This window comes from Dendrobates tinctorius, unplaced genomic scaffold, assembly GCF_039654945.1.
Source record: "Dendrobates tinctorius isolate UK_male_01 unplaced genomic scaffold, ASM3965494v1 ptg000158l, whole genome shotgun sequence".
In the NCBI taxonomy this organism is placed as follows: Eukaryota; Metazoa; Chordata; class Amphibia; order Anura; family Dendrobatidae; genus Dendrobates; species Dendrobates tinctorius.
The window spans coordinates 23790256-23816324 of record NW_027361825.1 but is presented as its reverse complement, the minus strand read 5'-3'; the positions used below and the strand labels follow the sequence as shown (position 1 = coordinate 23816324).

Here is a 26069-nt window from a genome sequence, read left to right as displayed (position 1 = left end):
TTACACAGTTAGCAAACACAAAGTACCATAAGAACACTGGAGTGATGGTTGTTGGAAATGTGCCTCTATACACCTATGAAGATATTGCATTACAAACCAGGCGTTTGCAGCTAGGATAGTCATTTACCACATTAACAATGTATAGAGTGTATTTCTGAATCATTTAATGTTAGCTTCATTGGAAAAAAACGTGCTTTCAAAAATAAGGAAATTTCTAAGTGACCCTAAACTTTTGAACGGTAGTGTGTGTGTATATATGTATATGCTCTGTATACATGTGTTTGTGCTGTGTGTCTACATGTGTGTGTAAAATACAGTGTTTGTGCCACATACTGTGTGTATGCAACATCCACAAGGCCAGACTGGGACTAAAATTCAGCCCTGGCATTTGAAGTTACACAGGGCCACTAGTCACATGGTGACTATATAATATTTTTGTACACTTGTAGGTTACAAGAAGTGAGAGGAGATTAAGGCTGTGTTCACACACTGCGGTTTTTTAGCGGTTTTTACCGCGGTTTTCACTATAAAACTGCTATAAAACCGCTAAAAATAAGGTGCACAGTCATTTCTATGCATTTTGCACTTTTTGTGCACATTGATGCGTTTTTTACCGTGAAAAAACCGCATCGCGGTAAAAACCGCAGCATGCTCATTAATTTTGCGTTTTTTTCCGCGGTTTAGGCTTCTCCCATGCTTTTAGAAACCGCTGCGGTAAAAAACGCATCAAAAACGCGCAAAAAACGCACAAAAACCGCCGCAGAAAAATAGGTGCGGTTTCTGGGAAGGGATTCAGGTTTTTGTGCAGAAATGTTCTGCAACGTGTGCACTTAGCCTAACACGACTCTATAACATGTAGTCAGAGCTGTGCCCAGTATTTCAGCTCAGTCCTATTTATTGCTTTTAGGTACAGTACTCCTCCCAAAGCTCTGTCCCCTTTTGTACGCACGGTGACAGAATTCCTGGCAGAACTGCTATCCATTGGGCAACCAGACCCCCTGGTCATAGCCGCCCCTATCATACCTCCCAACTTTTGAAGAAGGGAAAGAGGGAGAAAGACTGCGGCGTGCGCAGTTGCAAATTTTAGGCCACTCCCATTTCACAACTAGTCACACCCATGTCCACGCCCAACCGCACCCATTTAGCACTGCTGATCACACTGACTGGTACTGAGGGCACAGTGGCTGGCATTATGGGCACACTGACTGGCACTAAGGAAGAGAGAAAACAGAGAGAGAAAAAAGAAAAGAGAAAGAAAGGAGAGCGAGAGAGAAATAAAGAACAGAGAGAGAAATAAAGAGGGGAAAGAAAGAACAGAGACAGAGAGAAAAAGAAAGAAAAGAAAGAAAGAACAGAGAGAAAGAAAGAGGAAAGAAAAAGAAAGAAAGAGGGGAAAGAACAGAGAGAGAGAGAGCGAAAATGAGGGAGAGACAGAACAGAGAATGAGAAAGAACAGAGAAAGAAACAGAGAGAAAGAAATAAAGAAATATTCTATAAAGATACTATAGCAGCCCGGCTCCCATTGTAGTGACCAACTGAGCCTCCCGATGCAGGACATATCATGATCCACTCACATGGCCGGCATCCCCGATTCCAAGGCGATCCTGCTGTCTGCGCTGTCGGAGGACATGGTGATGGATCTGAAGCATTCCTAGTTCAGTCACAATCTCCTCATGAAATTATCTCATTTCCGGTCAGCTTCCAGCACATCACTTCAGGTGGAACGTCATGTGCGAGTTTTAAAATGCTCCTCGGGACTCTGCCGTGTACTCCTGTGTCTGTGGGAAAAGCCCGCTTTGCATGCTTCGTACACACTTGGCTCTGCTCATCCCTCGTACACGCGGCTCCGTTCCGAACACCTCATACACACGCGGCTCCGTTCCGAACACCTCATACACACGCGGCTCCGTTCCGAACACCTCATACACACGCGGCTCCTCTCTGTACACCTCGTACACATGCGGCTCCGCTCCGTACACCCCGTTCACATCTCCGCTATGTACACCTCGTACACACACGGCTCTGCTCCGTACACCTCGTACACACGCGGCTCCGCTCCGTACACCTCGTACACACGCGGCTCCGCTCCGTACACCCCGTACACATCTTCACTATGTACACCTCGTACACACGCGGCTCCTCTCCGAACACCTCGTACACACGCGGCTCCGCTCCGTACACCTCATACACACACGGCTCCTCTCCGTACACCTCGTACACATGCGGCTCCGCTCCGTACACCCCGTTCACATCTCCGCTATGTACACCTCGTACACACACGGCTCTGCTCCGTACACATCTTCACTATGTACACCTTGTACACACACGGCTCCTCTCCGTACACATCTTCACTATGTACACCTCATACACACGCGGCTCCTCTCCGTACACCCCGTACACATCTTCACTATGTACACCTCGTACACACGCGGCTCCGCTCCGTACACCCCGTACACATCTTCACTATGTACACCTCATACACACGCGGCTCCTCTCCGTACACCTCGTACACACGCGGCTTCGCTCCGTACACCCCGTTCACATCTCCGCTATGTACACCTCGTACACACACGGCTCCGCTCCGTACACCTCGTACACACGCGGCTCCGCTCCGTACACATCTCCGCTATGTACACCTCGTACACATGCTGCTTCGTTCCGTACACCCCGTTCACATCTCCGCTATGTGACCTCGTACACACACGGCTCTGCTCCGTACACACGCGGCTCCGCTCCGTACACCTCGTACACACGCGGCTCCGCTCCGTACACACATAGCTCTGCTACATCTATCCTGCAAACCCCTCCTGCTGTAATCAGTGCGTGTCCCGGGGGTCAGGCCCCAAAGGGTCAAACATGGGTGTTATATGAGGTACTCTGTAAGCAGGGATAGGCCACCTTTCAGCAAGAGTTTGAGTCTCTGCATAGTACATTATAACTTGAGCTCCCACAAAGGTGAGGTACAGGTCTCAAGTGCAATTAATGCTAAAATGCATAATGGTCATGGAGGTGGGATATTTTAGTACCTTTGCCCCCAAATAATCACCACCCTCCCTGACTACAGAGGTTTTTACTCCTTACACTGCCCAAAGCAACAAGAATGATGACGTCACCTAGACTGGCCGATCAACAAATTAAGACCGGAAGTGACTATCCGCCATCTTTACAGCTGGCAGCTGTGGGTAAAGCACGTCACTTCTGGTCATGTCCGGCGCCTGCTTCTGCCCTCTTACAGAAGATACTTTCAGCCGGTTTCCTTCCCAGAGCAATGTGTACGGTCTCTCGGTGCTGCCGTGTGCGGGAGGAGGCGGCGGACACGAACTGCTGGCCGCCACCTTGAAGGGTAAAGTCACCAGTTTCAAGTACCAGGAGCTGCGGGACAAGGTCCGCGCCGGGGCCCGGGAGCTGCAGTTCACCTACATCCCAGGTGCGAGGGGGCGTGGCTTGTCATTGTACCTGGGAGGGGGCGTGTCCACGATCAGATTCCTTTGTAACACCTGACAGCCGGTAACGATGCATTGGGGCTGTGTACAGAAAAAGTTTTGTTTTTAGTTGTTTTCTCCTTTTTTTTCCAGTCGATGCCGAGATTGTCTCCATTGATTCCTTCAGCAAGTCGCCTCCTAAGCGCGGTCTGGTGGTGGGAATAACTTTTATTAAGGTGCGTTCCTCATTTTTCATGTGTAATCACGTAGTTATATCCTGAGATTGTCTGAAATCCTTTATCTGGCTCATCAGAGGCTCAGAGTCACACTGCCCCCATGCTTTACACTGCAGCCGTGCTCTTTTCCATTTGCCTTAATTTATAAGGGCAAACTCACCTGAGCTTTGATAGGAAGAGAGTTAATTTCCAGGTGATCTCCAAACTACAGCAGATTCCAAGCAGGAGAGCGATTTCTCAACCACACACCTGAAAAGTTCCCTGAGAAGTCGTGCAAAACAGCCGTTACATATTTCCTGCTGCAACCCGTCCTTAATCTTATTTGGAGGTTTTTGTAAATTGCTTTGTGTTTTTTTTTTTTTTTTTTTGCACAGCAAATATAGAAATAAAAATTTTGGGGTTGAGTTTCTTTATTTTACTTTACTTTATTTATTTTTTTACTGTTTGTGATGTATAATATCTGCAAGATATGTTTTCTGTTGCAATGTGCTAACAAATCCTCCATCCTAGGACATTGTAAACTGTCAGTAGTAGGAATTCCTTCCCCCCCAGGTTTTACCAACCCTGCCACTTCCTCTGGAAGAGCAGGAATGTTAATTAGCTAGACCATCTTCCTCACACCATTTGGCTTCTCTCAGCTGAAAGAGGAAAAAGTGCGGGAACTAAACTTCTTTGTTTGAAACGAATAAAACTATGAGAGACTATACCATAAGAACCAAATACCCTAGAGATATGAAAATCATATTTTTGTAACCTGAGCGGTCCCAGCTTCGAGACCGCGTATGTTTCGAAGTTCTACCCTGTCCAGAACATGAGATAGGATTTGCGCCCAAATAGACGGTCATATCGCATAGATGTTTGATGTTTTCTTGATGGGCTCATTACGCTGGGAAACATGATACCACTGATGAGTCCATACCAGCTTCTCCCATAAAGTTATAGCTAATCTAAGTTTTGTATCCAAAACATAACTTGGATAAGAGAGGTGGGATCAACCCAGAATGCACCTCTCTGTGATGTCACATAGGAAAGTCTATAAGGCATTTCCTGGGCAAACCAGCTCAGAACAGCTGCAGAGTCCGTGCTGACAAGAACTCAGATGAGCGGAGAAGTGCAGCTCCGCCTCCACCCACCTTAGCCGCATGGTCCGCCTAAGGAACAATATGGAACTGTGAGTGCAATCTCTTTGTTTTCTCCACTTTTATTTTATACCTGTACTGTACATATTTTATGTCTCAATTTTATAGCAACTTTTATCTGTAATCACTGTCCTCTTTCGGAAAATAAATGAAATTATTTAGATCTGTCTCCATGCTCTAAGAATCGAACTATACGCCTTTGTTAGATAATCGCTACTAATTCAAAGGGTTTGCCACGGACCCTCTTAATTTAACACTGTGAATTAAGTAACCGTGACTGGTGGCAGCGCGTTGTGTACGGCTATTACGGCTTGCTGGCAGTACAGAAGGGTCTTATATTGCTGAATAGGGGTCTGCGGCCACAGCATTGATAATTCCCTTACTGCAGAAGCCTAATTGCCGGTTCACAACAGGCAGCCCGTCCGGCGACCAATTATCCTAGGTGCAGTTCCCTGACTGACCTGAGGGTAAGGGGGGCGCCGGAGAGCTGTGAGTTCCAAAGTGGAACTGAGAAAGTGGGATATACACAAATCCCCGCAGTACTTGGAAGATTGATAGCAGGGTGGGGCATCCAAATTAAACTCCCCCTGCGGCAAATTGTAGAGCGAGATTAGCTTGCTGGATATTTTTGTCACATGGTGCCAGTGGTGGGATAACTAAGATAAGCCCCACTGCGCCTGTGATAGCCGTGTGCCGGCATTGTGTCAGGTCCCTCCGTCCGCTGATACACCGGTGTCAGTGGTGGGATTGTGACAGAGTGGTGACACAGGGTCCGCTGTCCGTCGCGTTTTGGTGGCAGCGGGACCCCCGTTAGTCGTCGCCCGTAAGTGGACGAACGGCGGTGGGCTGTTCGTCACATATTGGTGGCAGAGCGGTGGGATAATCCTAGAGCATTAGTGATTTGGTTTGAGCAATCATTCCTCTCACTAAAGACCTGCACGGTTCCTGCGGGAATCCTGCATCATAGGTTTTGGAGAACAGACTCAGTGGTTACTAGTCCTGAGACATTAGTGTGTACTTGCAAGTATCCCCCTCCCGTTTCTTCGTTTTTCTTTTTCTATCTTTTATTTGGCAACCATGGCGGCGATGACAGTGGAGTGGTATCAGAAGCAGAAAAAGGACACCCTTGCTGGGTTATGCACGTACCGAGGCATAGACGCCGCAGGCGGAACCAAAGATCAAATGATCGCGGCTCTAGTGCAGCTGGACAACGACCAGAATCCAGCGAGCGCAGAAGTTGGCCCAAGTTGCCATGGGGCTGCAGCAGAGGCTCCACTCCTGAGCGCTGGCCCCACATTCAACCAGAACGGGGTGGACCCCTATCTGCAAATGGCCTTGGACGAACTCCCCGCCGAAGACAGGGATGGGCGGGTGAGGCTGATCCAGCAATATCGGCAGGAGGCCCAAGCCGAACGTGAGCGCCAAGCTGAGGCTGAGAGAGCCGAGCGCCAGGCGCAGAGGGCCCATGAACTGGAGGTACTCCAGCGGGGTGGGAATGCCCCCACAGCCCGAAGCAGTGAGCCCAGCAGCGTCCAGACTCCTAAACCCCGGCCAGAGCATTTTCCCGTGATGGAAAAGGATGGGGACTTGGACACATTTCTGCGAGCCTTTGAGAAAGCCTGCAGACAGTACCAGCTGCCTAGAGACCAATGGGCAAGGTACTTGACCCCAGGGCTAAAAGGCAAAGCCCTGGAGGCATTTGCTTCTCTTCCGCCAGAAGCCGATGACGACTATGACGCCATAAAGCAGGCGCTGATCGCCAAATACCGGCTGACACCTGAGGTATACCGAAAGAAGTTCCGGCACCTCCAACGTGGCCCACATGATAGCTACAGTGATGTGGTGCAAGGACTCAGGACCCACTTTGACCAGTGGATCCATGGACTGTCCGTTGAAACCTTTGAGCAGCTACGGGACCTGATGATCAAAGACCAGTTCCTGCATCTCTGCCCAGCTGAGGTCCGACAGTTCATCCTGGACCGCGAACCAACGAACGCGGACAAAGCGGCGCAGATCGCCGACAACCACGAGGCCAACCGGAAGCCCGAGGCGCGGAGGCCAGTCGCCACCAGCTGGAAAGGGGGTAAGCCAGCAACCAACCCCAATGCCCCAGCTAGCCGTCCCTCCGGAGGCCCTGTCCCTGTTGCCAACAGCAGGCCGGCTACTGACAGTCGCCTGTGTCACCACTGCCAGCGGCCTGGTCACTTCTTTTACACCTGTCCGAATAGGCCGAAGAACCCCCCAGCCAAGGCCCCCGGGCCCAACGCCTCTGTTCTTTTGGTGGGAGGTGTGGTTGGGAGGGCTGACGACAACGTTCAACCTGTTCAGGTGGGGGCCCGTCTTGCTACAGGCCTCAAGGACACCGGGGCTGAACGAACCCTCATCCGTCCTGGACTGGCGGCCCCTGAAGAGTTTGTTGAGGGGAAAACCCTGACTGTCACCGGGATTGGAGGCACCCGTTGTCCCTTGCCAGTGGCACGAGTTTTTCTTGATTGGGGTGCCGGGAGCGGGTTGAGGGAGGTGGGAGTGTCTGAAAATTTGCCCACTGATGTTTTATTGGGGACTGACTTGGGGAGGATGGTTGCATACTATGTCCCTGACACCCTTCCCCAAACTGATAATGAGGGTAACGTTAACCCTGATGATGTTGATGATGGGAAACTGAATGTGTTACCTGCTAATACCTTGATGAGTAATGATGCAACTAACAACCATTCTTTCCCAAGGTATGATGCTGATGCTGATGTGAATGTACCAAAGCAAACTGATAACCATTCTTTTCCTAGGAATGATGATGTTGATGTATCTGTGCCGACTGAACACGTTAACCCTTTCTTTGAAACGGTAGATGTGTCCACAGGTACCGAGGTGCTCAGCCCCGTCACTCTGCGGAGTGAGACGGCTGAGGAACCCCTGGCAGGAGCAAGCAACGGTGCTCAAGAGAATGGGGAGGTGCATGGGGACCATGAGGAAGGTAATGCCATGCAGCTGACCAGTGCCACCGAGGAAGGTAACTGGCCCATAAGTAGCACTGCTCCTAAAGTGTTGGGGGTGGATGGGGAGGGAGAGCCCAGGGCAGCACCGGCTGGTGGGTCTGTAGAAATCCCCAGGGAGACAGCATACATAGCAGCTGTCACACGCAGTCAGAGTGCCCAGATCGCAGGTAACGCACTGTCTTCTGGACCCTCTGCTGCTACAGGAGAGACTGAACCAGAGGTGAACCCAGAGCCGTTTCCAGAGGGTCCCCGTAAAGGAGGTACCCTGACGTCACTTCTGGCAGCCTCCAGCATGGAGTTCCAGGCTGCTCTGCACTCAGATGCCAGCCTGGAGAAATTGAGAGGTCTCGCCGAGACGCCCACCTCCAAGTCTGATAAGGAGAGGGTGTTCTGGGAACGAGGAAGGTTGTACCGGGAGACAGTACCCGGAGATCCTAAAAAGGAGTGGTTGAGGGAAAGACAGCTGGTCGTCCCCTATCAGTTCAGAACTGAGTTGTTGCGGATTGCCCATGAGATTCCACTCGCTGGACACTTGGGGATCAGCAAAACAAAGGCACGGCTGTCTCAACACTTCTATTGGCCCAAGATGGGGACAGATGTAACACACTACTGCCGCTCCTGTGCCACCTGTCAAAAAGTGGGTAAGGCGGGGCCTGCTCTTAAGGCTCCCCTTATTCCTTTGCCGGTGATAGAGGAGCCTTTCCAGAGAATCGCGGTGGACATTGTAGGACCGCTGTCCGTCCCCAGCAGCTCCGGAAAGCGATACATTCTCACCGTGGTAGACTACGCTACCCGGTACCCAGAGGCAGTAGCTCTGTCTTCAACCAGGGCAGATAAGGTGGCTGACGCACTGGTGACCATCTTTTCAAGGGTAGGATTTCCCAGGGAGATGCTTACCGATCAAGGGCCCCAATTCATGTCTCGCCTAATGGAGGCTCTTTGTGAGAAAATGCAGGTGACGCACCTGGTATCGAGTCCGTATCACCCACAGACTAATGGTTTGTGTGAACGCTTCAACGGTACCCTCAAACAGATGCTCCGCATACTGGTTGAGACCCAAGGGCGCGACTGGGAGCGGTACCTCCCACACCTGCTGTTCGCTTACAGAGAAGTTCCGCAGGCCTCGACCGGGTTCTCCCCCTTCGAGCTCCTGTATGGCAGGCGAGTCCGGGGACCCCTTGGGTTGATAAGAGAATCCTGGGAAGATGAGCCAAACCCCACAGAAGTGTCCATCGTGGATTATGTCATGTGCTTCCGTGACAAGATGCAGACCTTGACGCAGTTGGTGCATGACAACATGACGCAGGCTCAGGCTGACCAGAAGCGCTGGTACGACCAGAACGCCCGGGAGCGGACCTACCAGGTGGGTCAAAAGGTGTGGGCGCTGGTCCCTGTACCAACGGATAAGCTTCAGGCAGCCTGGGAAGGCCCGTACGTCGTCCACCAACAGCTCAACCCGGTCACCTACGTGGTCACGCTTGACCATGCTCGGGGTAGGCGCAAGGCTTTTCACGTCAACATGCTGAAGGCGCACTACGAACGTGAAGCTTGCATCCTACCGGTCTGCAATCTGCCAGAGGATGGGGAGGAAGATTCCCTCCTGGACATGCTGGCCAAGGCCAATGGGTCCATTGAGGACATGGAGATAAGTGGTTCGCTCACCGTGTCCCAGCGGTTGCAGTTGATGGCCACCCTGGAACTCTTCCGGCCCGTGTTCACCAACCGTCCTGGGAGGACGGAGTTAGCGGTTCATGAGGTGGACACCGGGAATCATGCCCCATTACGGCGAACACCTTATCGGATCTCTGAAACGGTGCAACAAGTCATGCGCCAAGAGATTGATGAGATGTTAAGGCTGGGAGTGATTCGACGGTCAAAAGGTGCGTGGGCTTCACCTGTAGTCCTCGTTCCTAAAAAGGATCGAACCACCCGGTTCTGCGTGGACTACAGGGGGCTCAACGCCATCACAACCTCTGATGCCCACCCAATGCCGCGCATCGAGGATCTGCTCGAGCGGTTGACAAACGCCAACTACATATCCATCATGGATTTGAGTCGGGGATACTGGCAGATTCCCCTGAGCCCTGAGGCGCAGGAGAAATCCGCCTTTATCACCCCCTTTGGACTGTACGAGTCCACGGTCATGCCCTTCGGCATGAAGAATGCCCCTGCCACTTTCCAGCGGATGGTCAACCACCTGCTTCGGGGACTGGAGGAGTACGCAGTGGCGTACTTAGACGATATTGCCGTCTTCAGTTCCACCTGGGAGGAACACCTTCAGCACCTCCAGGAGGTGCTCAAGCGTCTTCACCAGGCAGGCCTGACCATCAAGCCGGGGAAGTGCCAGATAGGCATGCGCAAGGTCCACTACCTGGGGCACCGGGTAGGCGGGGGTTCCATGAGTCCGGAGCCAGAAAAAGTGGAAGCAATCGTGTCCTGGCCCACCCCCAGGACCAAGAAACAAGTGAAGTCCTTCTTGGGCACTGCAGGGTACTATAGGCGGTTCGTACAGGACTATAGCGCCCTTGCCAAACCCTTGACTGACCTCACCAAGCAGAGGCTACCCCAAACAGTCAACTGGACAGATGACTGTGAGGCGGCTTTCCAAGCTTTGAAAGCAGCCCTGTGCAACTCTCCAGTGTTGAGAGCAGTCGACAGCAGTCGCCCGTTTCTGGTACAGACCGACGCCAGCAAGTTTGGCCTCGGTGCTGTGCTTAGCCAGGTCGACTCGGGGGACCAAGAGCACCCCGTGTTGTACCTGAGCCGGAAACTTTTGCCGAGGGAAGTGGCATACTCGACCATCGAGAAGGAGTGTCTGGCCATGGTGTGGGCACTGCAGCGTTTGCAGCCCTACCTGTATGGGCGCGCCTTCACGGTGGTAACCGACCACAACCCTCTGAGCTGGTTGCACACAGTGTCCGGAACCAATGGAAGATTGCTCCGCTGGAGCCTTGCCCTTCAACAGTACGATTTTACTGTAAAACACAGGAAGGGCAGTGAAAACGGCAATGCCGATGGGTTGTCCCGCCGGGGCAAACCCGCTGAGGTGCGCATGGCCGATTACCGAGAGGTAATGCCTCCTTAGCGCCCTCTTAAGGGGGGAGGTGTGATGTATAATATCTGCAAGATATGTTTTCTGTTGCAATGTGCTAACAAATCCTCCATCCTAGGACATTGTAAACTGTCAGTAGTAGGAATTCCTTCCCCCCCAGGTTTTACCAACCCTGCCACTTCCTCTGGAAGAGCAGGAATGTTAATTAGCTAGACCATCTTCCTCACACCATTTGGCTTCTCTCAGCTGAAAGAGGAAAAAGTGCGGGAACTAAACTTCTTTGTTTGAAACGAATAAAACTATGAGAGACTATACCATAAGAACCAAATACCCTAGAGATATGAAAATCATATTTTTGTAACCTGAGCGGTCCCAGCTTCGAGACCGCGTATGTTTCGAAGTTCTACCCTGTCCAGAACATGAGATAGGATTTGCGCCCAAATGGACGGTCATATCGCATAGATGTTTGATGTTTTCTTGATGGGCTCATTACGCTGGGAAACATGATACCACTGATGAGTCCATACCAGCTTCTCCCATAAAGTTATAGCTAATCTAAGTTTTGTAGCCAAAACATAACTTGGATAAGAGAGGTGGGATCAACCCAGAATGCACCTCTCTGTGATGTCACATAGGAAAGTCTATAAGGCATTTCCTGGGCAAACCAGCTCAGAACAGCTGCAGAGTCCGTGCTGACAAGAACTCAGATGAGCGGAGAAGTGCAGCTCCGCCTCCACCCACCTTAGCCGCATGGTCCGCCTAAGGAACAATATGGAACTGTGAGTGCAATCTCTTTGTTTTCTCCACTTTTATTTTATACCTGTACTGTACATATTTTATGTCTCAATTTTATAGCAACTTTTATCTGTAATCACTGTCCTCTTTCGGAAAATAAATGAAATTATTTAGATCTGTCTCCATGCTCTAAGAATCGAACTATACGCCTTTGTTAGATAATCGCTACTAATTCAAAGGGTTTGCCACGGACCCTCTTAATTTAACACTGTGAATTAAGTAACCGTGACTGGTGGCAGCGCGTTGTGTACGGCTATTACGGCTTGCTGGCAGTACAGAAGGGTCTTATATTGCTGAATAAGGGTCTGCGGCCACAGCATTGATAATTCCCTTACTGCAGAAGCCTAATTGCCGGTTCACAACAGGCAGCCCGTCCGGCGACCAATTATCCTAGGTGCAGTTCCCTGACTGACCTGAGGGTAAGGGGGGCGCCGGAGAGCTGTGAGTTCCAAAGTGGAACTGAGAAAGTGGGATATACACAAATCCCCGCAGTACTTGGAAGATTGATAGCAGGGTGGGGCATCCAAATTAAACTCCCCCTGCGGCAAATTGTAGAGCGAGATTAGCTTGCTGGATATTTTTGTCACATGGTGCCAGTGGTGGGATAACTAAGATAAGCCCCACTGCGCCTGTGATAGCCGTGTGCCGGCATTGTGTCAGGTCCCTCCGTCCGCTGATACACCGGTGTCAGTGGTGGGATTGTGACATAGTGGTGACACAGGGTCCGCTGTCCGTCGCGTTTTGGTGGCAGCGGGACCCCCATTAGTCGTCGCCCGTAAGTGGACGAACGGCGGTGGGCTGTTCGTCACACTGTTCATCATAAATAATTCGTTGAATGAATCTTCCAGGTTGATACAGTTGGGTAAATATTTGAACTATGGACTATGTATGTAAAGAATCAGAAATATCCAGCTTCCAAAATGTACAAAAAGTTTATTTGGGCATAAAAACAGAGATCAACGGACAAGCCGCATCAGTGCGAAGTGGCAGTAGTGGCTTGGAAAAAGAACTTATTGTTCGAAACGCGTTGCTACTGCCACTTCGCACTGATGCGGCTTGTCCGTTGATCTGTTTTTATGCCCAAATAAACTTTTCCTACGTTTTGGAAGCTGGATATTTCTGATTCTTTGGGTTTCTTCACGTGTGACTACATGGGATTCGTGCTTCCATGCACCACCAGCCAAGACAGGTGAGCTGGTTATCTACCCTATTGCATATATATATATAATATATTAACCCCTTAGTGACAAAACCAATTTGCAGCTTAATGACCCGGCCAATTTTTACAATTCTGACCACTGTCCCTTTGTGAGGTAATAACTCTGGAACTCTTCCATGGATCCCGGTGATTCTGAGTTTATTTTTTTGTAACCTATTGTACTTCGTGCTAGTGGTAAAATTTCTTCGATATGATTTGCGTTTATTTATGAAAAAAACTGAAATATGGAGAATTTTTTTTTATTTTTTATTTTCACAAGGGTAACAGGAGAAATAGGATCCCAAAAGTTGTTGTGCAATTTGTCCTGAGTACGCTGATGCTCCATATGTGGAGGTAAACCGCTGTTTGGATGCACGGCAGAGCTCAGAAGGGAGGGAGCACCGTTTGACTTTTTTAACACAAAATTGGCTGGAATCAATGGTGGCGCTATGTTGCATTTGGAGACTCCATGATGTACAAAAACAGTGGAAACCCCTCAATTCTAACTCCAACCCTAACCCCAACACACCCTTAACCCTAATCAAAACCATAGCCTTAACCACAACCCTAACCCCAACACAACTCTAAGGGCAGAGACACACTGCCGAGAATCGGATTGTAAAACTCGCACTGGCTGTCGACTCTCCTGACCCGAGCTTGACAGCTGCATAGTAATCCATCATGCTGTCATGCTCCGGTCAGGAGAGGTGCCGGCTAGTCCGTTCACTGCGTTGCAATTATCACACGAGAAATACAACAGTGTGACTCTGCCCCAACCCTAACTTTAGCCTAACTCTAAGGCTGGAGTCACACTAACCTGCGCAAAATACGGTCAGTATTTTACATGCGTAATACGGATGACAGACCCCTAAATAGTGCTCCGTATGTCATCCGTAATCAAGGTATGGTTGCGTATTTTGCGCATGTCAGCATCCGTATGTAATCCGTATGGCATCCGTATGGTGAGATTTTCTCGCAGGCTTGCAAAATGGACATATAATGGAGCCCTATGACAGTTTTAATAAAGAAATGAAAGAATAGATATAGACACATAGAATACATACATATATATATATATATATATATATATATATATGTATTCTATGTGTCTATATCTATTCTTTCATTTCTTTATTAAACCTGTCAGTGTGATTTTAATGTATAGTGCACTGAATTGCCACCTTTGCTAAAAGACACCTGGTGCGTATTTCTCGCAAGTCACATGTGTGGTCCGTGTGTAATCCGTATTTTTTGCGCACCCATAGACTTGCATTGGTGTATTACGGCTGTAGTACGCTGACAATCGCAGCATGCTGCGAGTGGCACGGAGCGTAGGATACGGAGGAGAAATATATGCCTGGTGTGAGTGACCCCATAGAGAATCATTGGTCCGTGTGTAATGCGTGCTTTTAGCGCCTCTCACTCAGCCGTATTCCTCGCCAGTGTGACCCCGGCCTAACCCTTATGGAAAAGTGGAAATAAATATATTTTTTCTTTATTTTATTATTTTTCTCTACCTATGGGGGTGATAAAGGGGGGTTTATTTGCTATTTTTTTATTTTGATCACTGTGATAGGGTCTATCCCAGTGTCCAAAATGAACCAATAGGAAAAATCTTCCTATTGTTGCCGGGTACCGGCCGGCAGATCTCGGCGGGTGCACTGCGCATGCGCCTGCCATTTTCTTGCTGGAAGAAGACGCCGGTGGGGGGAGGCCTGGAGACAGAGGGACACCGGGGGGGGATTGCGGACCCTATTTCTCTCTCCTCTGATGTGCGATCACATCAGAGGAGAGAGAAATTAAATGGCAAATCAAACTTTTTTTTTTTTGGTCGCCGTTGTATGGTTAATAATGGCGATTGCAAAATCTGGGTTGGTAAAAACTGACCCGAATCATGTTCTCTGGGGTCTCGGCTACCCCCGGCAGCCGTGACCCCGGAGAAAATCCGACTCTGGGGGGGGCGCTATATACTTTTTCCTCAGCACCGTGAGTTCATGGTGCTGTGGTTAAAGTACCCTTAACTACTGCCGTTAAAAGGCGTATCTGTGGTCGTTAAAGGGTTAACTTTCATGTGATGCTCGAAGTTGGGTAATCAAATTACTGACCTTGCCGCAGGATCAGGGTCCTCCAAATTTATATGCTTAACTCCTATGCATATTATTTTATATTATTATGTGTATGTAGATAATAAAATGTCCCCACGCCCACTGGAGCCCGAGTCACTGACAGGAACCCTCCCTTTCTGTCCCAGGCCTTGCTTGCAGAGCTAATGCGGATCTGCCATTCCCAGCAATTGTTATCGCCAGATCCATTGGAAGCATCAGCATCTATCGAGCACTATGTAGCCAGAAAAAGCAGAATCTGCAATGAAACGTTCCTCTCTTCTCCCCTATCGGTCACCTAAGACCAGTGGAGGGTTTAAGGCTGAGTGCAGACGGACTTTTTTAGCCCTGCGGATTTTTCCGCGCAGAATGGAAGAAATCCGCAGGTCAAATGACCTGCATTTTTCCTGCGGATTTCTTCTATTTTTCTTGCGGTTTTTGTGCAGTTTTCCACTGCGGTTTTCCCCCTGCAGATTTGGAGACAGGGGAGGTGGAAAACCGCACAAAAGAAGTAACATGCTGCGGATTTTGTACCGCGGGAAAACCACGCGGAAAAATCTGCAGCGTCTGCACAGCGGTTTTTTTTTTTTTCATTGATTTTAAGGCTACTGTACATCACAATGCGGATATGCAGTGTTTCTGCGCGGTAAAATCCGCTGTGAATCTGCATCGTGTGCACACAGCCTTAGGCTGTGTTCACATGTTGCGTTTTTGCTGCGGTTTTATTTATTTTCACCACACTGTAAATTTTTTGCACCGGTGTTTTCTGGTTCTGTAAAATGTCCTATCTCCAGCAGAGGCACTCGGTATAATATGAGCAGGGGTCTAGTTTCAACCAGCAACCTTTCCTATGTTTTTCACACTACCCGTCAGGATGGCGCCACACTTTGTAACATCATTTCCTAAAAGACAGTTCATAACAACCTTTTTTTTTTTTTTTTTTTTTTCTTCTCCCCAGGACTCTGGAGATAAAGCGAGCCCCTTCCTAAATATTTACTGTGACTATGAGCCAGGATCGGAGTATAATCTGGACTCCATTGCCCGTAAGTATTTCATCCTTGTGCAGTACCGCTTGTGGCCACTTTTTTTAAAATATAGATACCAATGCAACAGCGCCCCCAGCAGTTATTCTCCTATCACTCTGAATTGTAATATTATTGGGTAACTGGGAGCCATTGTGGGCGGCAGACCTGACACCTGGGCACAGCAGCAGCACTTCCTTCCTTCGTTTCAGAGCAGTAATTTCTTTTTTTTATTTTTATAAAAAATTATGCACAAACTGATATAGTAAGCACTGCATTGTACTTTTGAATGACACCATTAAAATTACCATGTATGTATGGAAAAACGAGAATTTTTTTATATAAAGGTTTTTTAGATATCCACTTTGCAACTTTGTTCTAAGGGTAGTAGGTGCAATAAGATAATAATTATAAAATGTGTTTTGTTTTTAATGGGGGTTAGGGTGTGAAGATATTTAATATGTCCTCTTTCTTACCTGTCATTTTCTCCTCCATGTGCAGGGGATGTGAACACTATCCTGATCTCAGACGTTACAGGAGATTGCAGGCTGAGCCTGTACATTCAGCGTTCCATCCTCTGCACATGGAGATGAAAATGACAGATAAGTAGAATAAATTAATAAGAGAATAAAGATCCATCTTATTCGTAATTGCGCTTGTTCTGACAGAGAGCTGCTTAAATTTGGAGCTGAAATTCACCCCTTTCCAGCTGTGTCATGCAGAGTGAGTATACGGGGATGTTGGGGACCTTGTGATATTCATTTCTTCTCTTATGTATTTAGTCACTTCCGATCGCCATCTTACAATATTTCTCATATATAATCTTCACACTATTTCACTACATTTTCCCTCCCTGCAGTTTTGTTACATGCAGTACCACTTCTCACCACTGCACATTGCTATAGATATCAATGCAACAGCGCCCCCCAGCACTTACAAGTCACATTGGTTTTATTTTCACTCTTTTGGTATAGTTTGAAGAATAAGAACCAGTCAGTCAAGTGTGAATTTTTTTTGTCTTTCAAGGGGTTGTCCATAACTTTCATATGAAAAGCTTATCCTTCCGACACGTGGCATGCTCCACCGGCTCCCATTCACTTTAATGGTAGCAGAACTGCAGTACCACAGAACGGCCACTACACGGTGAAGGGAGCTACGTTGTTGCTGGTCTGCATACCCTAGACTTCTGGCTAATTGGTGGGGTGTTGGACCACAAACCAATTTGGTATCTATGACCCGTCCTACAGATAGACCATCAATATCAAATCCCCAGACAACCCCTTTAAGACCTGAAAAGTATAAACAGATGGAAGGCCATGGAGTCCCATCACAGTGGGTTTATAATGAGGTGACGGAGGGCGTCCCCTTCTCTCTGTTTAACCTTTTACTTGCTGCTGCAATAAGTTTAAGCCTTTTCTGGTGATAAAGACCAGCTGTTCTCCCTCTATGTCCTCTGCAGGGTGCAGGTTGGAGATCAACAAGAGACGGTGTTCCTATTGGGAGGCAACGATCAGTACATTCACCTGTACAAAGAGGTGGGAGAATCATCTATTCCATGAGTTTAGTAGTTAAAGAGGGTTTGCGCTTTTGGGATAGTGGACCCCAAACACTTGCAGGTATGTAAAATAATAAAGCTTGAAAGTACGCTCTCCTCCCCGCATTCAGTGGTGGCTCTCTGTCTATTACTCTCACTGCTGCAGCCAATCACAGGCCTCAGCAGCTTGTCCTGTCTACATCTGCAGAGCCTTTAAGCTCAGTGATTGGCGGCAGCGGTGACATGCACTGTCGACGTGATGCTACAGCGAGGAAGGGCAATTTTATTTTTATTTACCTGTAAGCAGTTGGGGTCTACGTGGATGAAAGTGGGGACAACCCCTTTAAATCTAAAAGTAAAACTACTTCTACCTAATACATAAATAAAGGAATTGATACAGGAATCGGCCATAGTATATAGTGTGTGTGAGAGCCAGCAGTCTGGGCAATGCAGGAAGCGAGACTGAGCATATTGGAAGTCAACATGTCCAATCCTGGAGATTCCCTGTAATCAACATGCATGATGGTCCCGCCGTGCATGTGAAAGGGGGAAGATGTGGTGACCATTGGAAATGTTAGTGATCCCTGACTGCACCTCTGTCTGGCAGAATGAAGGGCTGCACCAATTCGAAGAACAACCGGTGGAACATCTCTTTCCGGAGCTGAGAGACCTCCCCAGCAAGTAAGAGACAGCCGATGGTCCACATATTGGGCTGGAATAACACTCTACGCTCACGTCCCAGTAAGGCTGTGCTCACACCTACATGTGGCAAATACACCAGGAAAACTCTTGGCGTGTTCTATTTATTATAATAATAATAATAATAATAAATATATGTCCCATTATTTATTTTATTACCTTTATTTATCATATGCCCACATTTCTGCCACTCTTGCTGCCGATCACGCGATGATTGGACCTTTTAATGTACATGTTGTCGTAAGTGACATGTCGTACCTGGACAGTCCGAAATTCAGGGCACATGTGCTGTGAGAGCGTTTCAAGAGCCGTGCATTGGTCACGGTGCCAGAAGGATGATGACGATATGATTGAGGTGTATTTCAAAAATATATAATGGGATATAAAGTGATAAAAAAAATTACCCTGAATAACACTTGGTCAATTATATAGATGTTGCATGCAATGCTGGGAGTTGTAGTCCAAGCACAGTTGTTAGTTGCTTCTCTGATAAAAAAAACAAAAAACACAATTTGTCTGCCTGCTTTGCTGCCACCAGGTGGCGATAATGTCTCCTATTCAGGTCAATAGCAGACCTACAGTACACAGCTGGGTAAAGATCGCCCCTTAGTGTTGGCAACAGACAGGGCTTATTTCAACAGATCCTAATTGTCGGGAACCATCTATTACACATTAAAGTAGCCAACAAGACATGTGAAGCTACTAGACATATGTTCTGCATTTGCAGCGTTACCTGGCTGAGTGTTCACAACATTCCAGACACCCAGAGACGGATCACAGCGTACGGATGTCAGAGCGGTTACTTCTGCGTGTCCCATGTGGACCAAGGAAAGCGAGGTATGATTGACTTTATTTGATCTGTGCATAAACGATGATGCCTGTGAACTGAAAGTAAGTTTTCCTTTTTTTAATTTTGAAAGTATCTTTTTTTCTCTTTTTGTCATTTACAAATGTTCTTTTGCTTTCTGTAAACTAACCACTAGGTGTCACTATTGTACAGAACCTTTACTTCTGGAGAAATACATTCTTAAAGGGGGTTTCTAGGATCTTCATATAAACGAGCAGCGCCACTGACTACCTATGAGCGTATTATGAAATTGGGCCAGTATCTTACACACAGACCCCCATAGAACTTCTATTCTGTAGGGTTACACAGATCCACCTAGTGTCATGCAAAAGATGAAATTAGAAGGCATCTCTTAACAAGGTGAAATAAGAATCTGCTGGGACTGCAACATGAAAGTTGCAGCAGCACTTCGTAGCAATGTATTGCATAGATATGCAGTGTATGTGTCATGCTACCTAATGGCCAACTGGTTTCATGTTGTAGCGTTTTACCAGAAGGGCTGTGGAGAAAATGGAGACTTCTATATATTACTGCAAAATGGTAAATGGCCATATTCGGAGGTCACAGTATTATTGACACCCCTGCGTAGGTCGGTTTACGCTTTTAGAAAAGTCCCACGAGCATTATTACACATACTTTTGCTCACTGGAGCGGTCGGACGCTACAGCGTGTCATGACGCTTCCAGTCCTGCCTTGGCTTCTTGTTTCCCACATGACCACCCCCAGTTCTCAGGATCAGTGAGGTTCTCCCAGCATTTGGACCCCCACCGATTAGGAAGGCATCCCCTTATCCTATTGATAAGGGAGAACTACAAAACGTGGTACAAGGAATTTTCAGCCTATGACCCGTCCCTGGCCATAGTGGTTCTTGCATGTGACCCCCCTCCAATTATTTTTTTTGGACAGAGATTCTCCAGAGCTGGTCTCTGCAGCAGGACGGACCCCTTTCCAAGGTGCTCATATTTAGCATGCCGAATACCCTTGTAGGAGACACATGTGCATGGAATGGTGAGGCTATAGGTATCGGTTATCAGCCAGTGTTGACTTTCTCATGTATATTTAGTAATCACGGCCATTGGGGGGTCACTTTTGTGTTCCAGAAATGGAGACATGCCAGACCTTTCGGGAGCAGTACAACGTCCTGGTTACCAGCACCATAGAGCTGTCTGCCGTTTACTGGTTAGTTACCTTTATGTGATAAGGGAGGCATTAAATGGGATGTCAAGTTGATAGCGGGGTCCGTGATTCAGGAAATCATCTTTTCTCCTGGGTGGAGAGCATTTATGTGTGTCTCAGGGTGAACCATAACATAGTTCATCCTGGGCTTCCTGGTTCATGAGCATCAAAACGGCAGAACTGCTGCTAGAACGAGCAGCACAACGCCTGTGAAAACTAGAAATGGTCACTGGCCATCTCCTCCCATGAAGGAAATGGTGCTGGAACATGGCTCTTCTGACTCCCCCGCCACATAGGGAAACAGCCCTAGACTTGTACATACTCACACGTCATTGATTTTTTTTTGTTTGTTTGTTTCTTGTCTTAGGAACATCTTACAGAACGGCCTTCGGGAGCAACTTCTCCTGCCGAACAGCGATCAGTTTGACAGCGTGCTCTGCGCTGTGACGGCCGATGTGGATTTTGATGGAGACCCCGAGATTTTACTTGGAACCTACGGACAGGTATGTCTTTTACTTTGCAGCATGTAACTGTGTACGTGACAACCCTGTGATCGGTGCAGGACAGTAATGACTACTACACATATTAGATGGCTACGGGCTGATTCCGCAGATTTCATCAAACACGTGCATGCTCAGCTGGGACGAACGTGCATGTTCATTTCAATAGGAGAGGAGCAAAATAAGCCGCAAACAGTGATTTATCTCCGGTGGAAGCAGAGGATCTGGCATGTTGAAATTCAACATGCCCAATCCCTCTTCACCACTCCTTCCCCCACGTTTGCCTTCATGACCCCCCCCTTACACAGGATATCCTATAACATTTAATGGCGACTGTGGTTGAAAGTCATCAAGTTGCAAACAAATCGCACCATCGAAAAGGTTATTTTGGAGTACGATTAGGCAGAAATATTTTGCAAGGAAAAAATCAGATGTATGGTGGTCACCTATTTTTGAAGACAGAAGTATCGGAGTTCAGTGCCCCTTGCGCAGCCGATACTAATGCCTTGTTCCCCCTTGGATATAACATTGTGGGGATTGCAGTGTAACAGCTTTGGATTGATGAGATTACCGCCCACTGACACATGGCCGTGCTATGGGGGGGTGAAGTTGGCAAAGAAGGAGTAAACAGGGAATCTAATTAAAAAAGTGCAGCTTGTGAGCACGAAACTGCCTGCCGGCCCCCTGCGGTGTGGTTTCATTCCCCCATATTACTAAGCGTGACTGTCGCGTCTTCTGTAGTTCCTCACTCTTTATTATCCCTTAGGGCATATTCAAACTGTGAGGCTAGAGGATTTTTTGGGGATTTGTACTGAGTATCTCCTCTGCTTTTTGAGGCTCCATTGATCCTGGAACAATTTTTCTTTTTCTCCTGTGCCACTCCGTTCCAAAGTTACGTCCCCCCCGATAATAAAGATGTGTGTGGGGGGGGGGGAGATTGTACCACAGAACTTCTGTAAATGAGCTGTTCAGATCCATGGGCCAGATTGTCAGTCATTACATGTCTCACGCTGGTAGCGCTCTCTCTGGAGGCAGACTCTCAGGGAGATCTATGTCCGGCCCATAGATCTTAACAGCTCATTTACATAATAAGAACAAGGTGGTTTTCTCTGTAATAAGACAGATTGCAGATATTAAGGTGTCGTCTTATTCAGCTTTCTATGACCTGCGTGCCTATATAGACGGCTTGAGAAGGTTGATCTCACTGTTAAGGGGGCTTTACACATAGCGATATCGCTAAAGCGTCACCGATTTTGTGACGTTATAGCGACATTGCTAGCGATATCGCTACATTTGATACTTGCCTCCGACCGCCTCCCCCGCTGGCTATCACTGATTGCGCGAGATCGGCCTGGTCCATTTCTCGTCGGCTGCTTCCTGCTGGCACCGACGAGCGACGCGTGGACGCAGGTGGAGGACGTCATCATCGCTATGTCTGAAAGGTAAGTAAAGACCGCTGCTGCATCGCTGTGAGATCTGCCTGTTTGGCAGCTCACAAGCGACCATTTAGCGATGCACCAGCGATCCTGACCGGGTTGTATCGTGGTCGGGATCGCTGGTGCATCGCTAAATGTAAAGGGGGCTTAAGACTCCCTTTATGTGAGCAGAATTGTCCACCATTGTCACCGCCAAAAATCAATTTAAACTAATTAGATAGTCCTGTAGGGGGACTTGGCGTGCTGCTATTCTACATATATGAAGGTGGTAAGGGTCAGATGGGTTCATTGAGTGTTTGGCCACTCCAAGGATGCACCGAACAGCCACATTTGCATAGTGAATATAGATAATATTCAGCACAATGTAGTCAGAAAAAAGCCCAGTCCCCGCTTGTAATTCTCTGGTTTCTCTCTCCTCAGGAGCTCCTGTGTTATAAGTACATGGAGGGGCATTTCCAGCTTATGTGGAAGAGAAGTTTCCCCAGCCCCCTGCTGTGCATAGCGCATGTGGATCTGACGTGGGACGGACTGTGTGAGCTGGCCATTGTGTGTCTTAAAGGACTGCACATACTACAGGTAAAACGTCAGGGGGTCTGCAGAGTTACTGTCAGACACCCCACTGACATCCGTATTCCTTTCAGGATGCGAAGCCCCTCACTGATTGCTAAAATGAAGGGACAGGAGTACTTGGCTGAGCGCTGCTCTCCTCCGAGACTGATGGTCATCTCCAGGGAAAGAATTGGTCAGCGCAGCTCTTCTGCCCCTTCATCTGAACCATCTGTGATCAAAACTTCTGACAAAGTTGAAAACCTTTCTAATGGTGTAAGCAGGGATGTTTGGGGATTTCATTACCGCAGACAACAGATTTCTGAGTTCAGCTCCGGATGACGCGTCAACCTTCTCTGACCTCTCTTGGCAGCAGATAACGGAGCTGCTATTGGCTTACTTGAGGCTGCAATAATGGATGCATGCACCAGTTAGGAATTTACATGGTTCTGCCCATTTAGGGCCAAAGTTTGCTATAGAAGGAAGGGGAAGAGAAGCCATAATTGTGATACCCGGGATGACGCTCCCGCGTGTTATGAGGAGGCTACGCGCTCTCATTATGTCCTTTCACCATCCAGTCTGTTGTGTGCCTTATTAAAGTGACGTGACGCCCGCTATGGAGTCTTTATTATTTCTTGCACAAATTATCTGTTTCTGCTCCTGCAGAACAGACTGTGGCCCTCACTAAACACCTGCTATGTCCCCAGCAATCAGCCTGATAAATAATTATCTCCAGGCTCTTAGTTAGTTTCCTGGTGATATTCTTGCACATTGTGCTCGCACATTAGACAGAAGTTGTTGAGCTGTTTCACTATTGGGCTCCAGCCATAAAAGTTTTAGGTGGAATCTATTAATTCATCACAGTTAATCTGCATTAAGGCACCAGAGTATGGCCGTGGTTTTGTATCGGGATCATCGTACAACAGTATGACCGCAGTGTAGCATCCGTGTCATCGTACTGTAGTATGGCCGCAGTGTAGCATCAGTATCATCGTACAGCAGTATGGATGCAGTGTAGCATCAGGATCATCGTACTGCAGTATGGCCGCAGTGTAGCATTAGGATCATCGTACAGCAGTATGGCCACGGTGTAGCATCAGGATCATCGTACTGCAGTATGGCCGCGGTGTAGCATCAGGATCATCGTACAGCAGTATGGCCGCAGTGTAGCATCAGGAACATCGTACAGCAGTATGGCCGCAGTGTAGCATCAGGATCATCGTACAGCAGTATGGCCGCAGTGTAGCATCAGGATCATCGTACAGCAGTATGGCCGCAGTGTAGCATCAGGATCATCGTACAGCAGTATGGCCGCAGTGTAGCATCAGGATCATCGTACAGCAGTATGGCCGCAGTGTAGCATCAGGATCATCGTACAGCAGTATGGCCGCAGTGTAGCATCAGGAACATCGTACAGCAGTATGGCTGCAGTGTAGCATCAGGAACATCGTACAGCAGTATGGCTGCAGTGTAGCATCAGGATCATCGTACAGCAGTATGGCCGCAGTGTAGCATCAGGATCATTGTACAGCAGTATGGCCGCAGTGTAGCATCAGGAACATCGTACAGCAGTATGGCCGCAGTGTAGCATCAGGAACATCGTATTGCAGTATGGCCGCAGTGTAGCATCAGGATCATTGTTCCGCAGTATGGTGGCGGCGGCGTATAACCTAACGTGTTGGTCCAGAGTAATTCAAAACCCTGTGGGACGAATGCTAATTGCCCCATATTGAGGGAAAAACTCCTTCCCAATTCCTTACGGCAATCGGACTAGTTCCCTGAATTAATGTCCCATCACAGAATCCAGTGCCCAGAACCTGTAATATACTTGTCAAGAAAGGTGTATAGGCCCTCATTGTACTATTATTTTTTTTTCTAGAGTGAATGCACCATTACAGCCTCATGTGGCAGAGAGTTCCATAGTCTCACTGCTCGTACAGTAAAGAATCCGTAGTCTGGCTGTACTGTAAATAGTCCATAATCTCACTGCTTGTACAGTAAAGAATCACCGTCTGTGATTGTGATGATACCGTCATTCCTATAGATGAGGAGGTCGCCCCCTTGTCACCGTTGCAGGCCTTAGTGTAAAGAGCTCATTGTACAGATCTCTGTACTGTCCTGTTATATTTGTATAACAGGTCAATATGATTAGTCCCCTATCCCTACGATTTTAAGCCTGCCCTGAAAACGCATTTATTCACCTCAACACATTAACCTAACCTATCCCTGTGTGGCACAGCCAAAAGTTTTACCATAACCAGGTTCCCAGCATCATTCTCCCACATGCTTTATGCATCCATTAGCCCTCTGTGTCCGTACTGTTACACACTTAACATTATGGCTGGTCCACGCAATCAGGCCAACTGTTACCACCCACCTTTCGTGTCTCCCTCTTTCCTCATAGACTGTAAGCTTGTGAGCGGGGCCCTCATTCCTCTTGGTATCTGTTATGATCTATGTGATTATTGTTATGCTGTAATGTCTATTGTCTGTACAAGTCCCCTCTGAAATGTAAAGTTCTGCGGAATATGTCGGTGCTATAGAAATAACTATTATTATTATTATTTGTACATTGTAATAAGACGCCCCTGAGCCTTCATTTTCCCAAACTGCATAACCCTGTCTCCTGCAGTCGCCCTTTCCCTCAGTAACTTTGGGCACGTGATCCCCGTCTTTTCACTGCTTACGGTTTTCAGAGATTCTTATGAATTCCATTGGTTAAATGAGGGTTTCACCCCTTGGGGACTGCAATTTTATTATTTTTATTTTTCCTGTTCCAGAAACCGGGACTCGTCATGTATTGTTCGTGTCTGGTAACGATGCTCAGTTCCATGTTGTTAATGGTGCTGAGCTGCAGTACCGCTCGCAATCTGTGGACAGTGGTGGCGCTGTTTTTAGCCATATTTTTCTAATCCTGCACAACGCCTTCACTTTTTCTCCACTAATTCGCTTGTGCTTCCACTATGGTATCTGAGCCAGTGCTCATCCTGAGCCTCCTGTTTCATGAATGTAATGTCAGATGGAAAGAGCGTCAGGTGTAATGTTGCGGTCACTGTGGTCTGAGACTTGTGTCTTGTGTCTCTCCGTACAGCAAAGTTTGGCAAGGACCTCAGAATGTCTAATCCAGAGGCTGCGACACCAGATAGAGAACGCTGTCGTGTCGGACCAATCACACGTTCAGAAAGAGGTGGAGGCCGAGCCGCCCGGTGATGCTGCAGCTAATCCCCCCGCTTGATCCTTAGAGCCGCTGCTTTCATATCAGGACCATACACATTATTGTTTTCGCCTTCTGAACCCCGCAACACTGTTGTAATAAAGAAGCCGCATTGGCCAAGACTCGGCAATGGATGGCAGAAATTTATAGTAAAA

General features: G+C 47.9%; 1 protein-coding gene across 2 annotated transcripts; it reads left to right on the top strand.

Moving 5' to 3' along the window:
* The first annotated feature begins 3154 nt into the window (after nt 1-3154).
* Nucleotides 3155-26069, top strand: KPTN (kaptin, actin binding protein). Of its 2 annotated transcripts, XR_012220717.1 has the most exons (13): nt 3155-3427; nt 3576-3658; nt 15899-15983; nt 16631-16685; nt 17422-17497; nt 18104-18177; nt 18923-19032; nt 19949-20050; nt 20143-20221; nt 20586-20721; nt 22575-22730; nt 22796-22976; nt 25792-25930. XR_012220717.1 is itself a non-coding variant. In XM_073549115.1 (12 exons), the coding sequence occupies exons 1-12, from the start codon at nt 3205-3207 to the stop codon at nt 25933-25935; spliced, it is 1323 nt and encodes a 440-aa protein (XP_073405216.1). In that variant the 5' UTR covers nt 3156-3204; the 3' UTR covers nt 25936-26069. The 2 variants fall into 2 exon arrangements, 1 of the variants encoding a protein (XP_073405216.1); XM_073549115.1 differs by lacking the exon at nt 22796-22976 and having other exon boundaries at nt 3156-3427; nt 25792-26069.

What these genes read in the sequence shown, in the direction of transcription:
- KPTN (XM_073549115.1), top strand. Translation starts at nt 3,205, where the DNA reads ATGTCCGGCGCCTGCTTCTGCCCTCTTACAGAAGATACTTTCAGCCGG. An exon ending in TGTGGACCAAGGAAAGCGAG is followed by an intron (nt 19,033 to 19,948) that starts GTATGATTGACT and finishes TTTTTTGGACAG; the next exon opens with AGATTCTCCAGAGCTGGTCT. An exon ending in GAGCTGTCTGCCGTTTACTG is followed by an intron (nt 20,222 to 20,585) that starts GTTAGTTACCTT and finishes TTCTTGTCTTAG; the next exon opens with GAACATCTTACAGAACGGCC.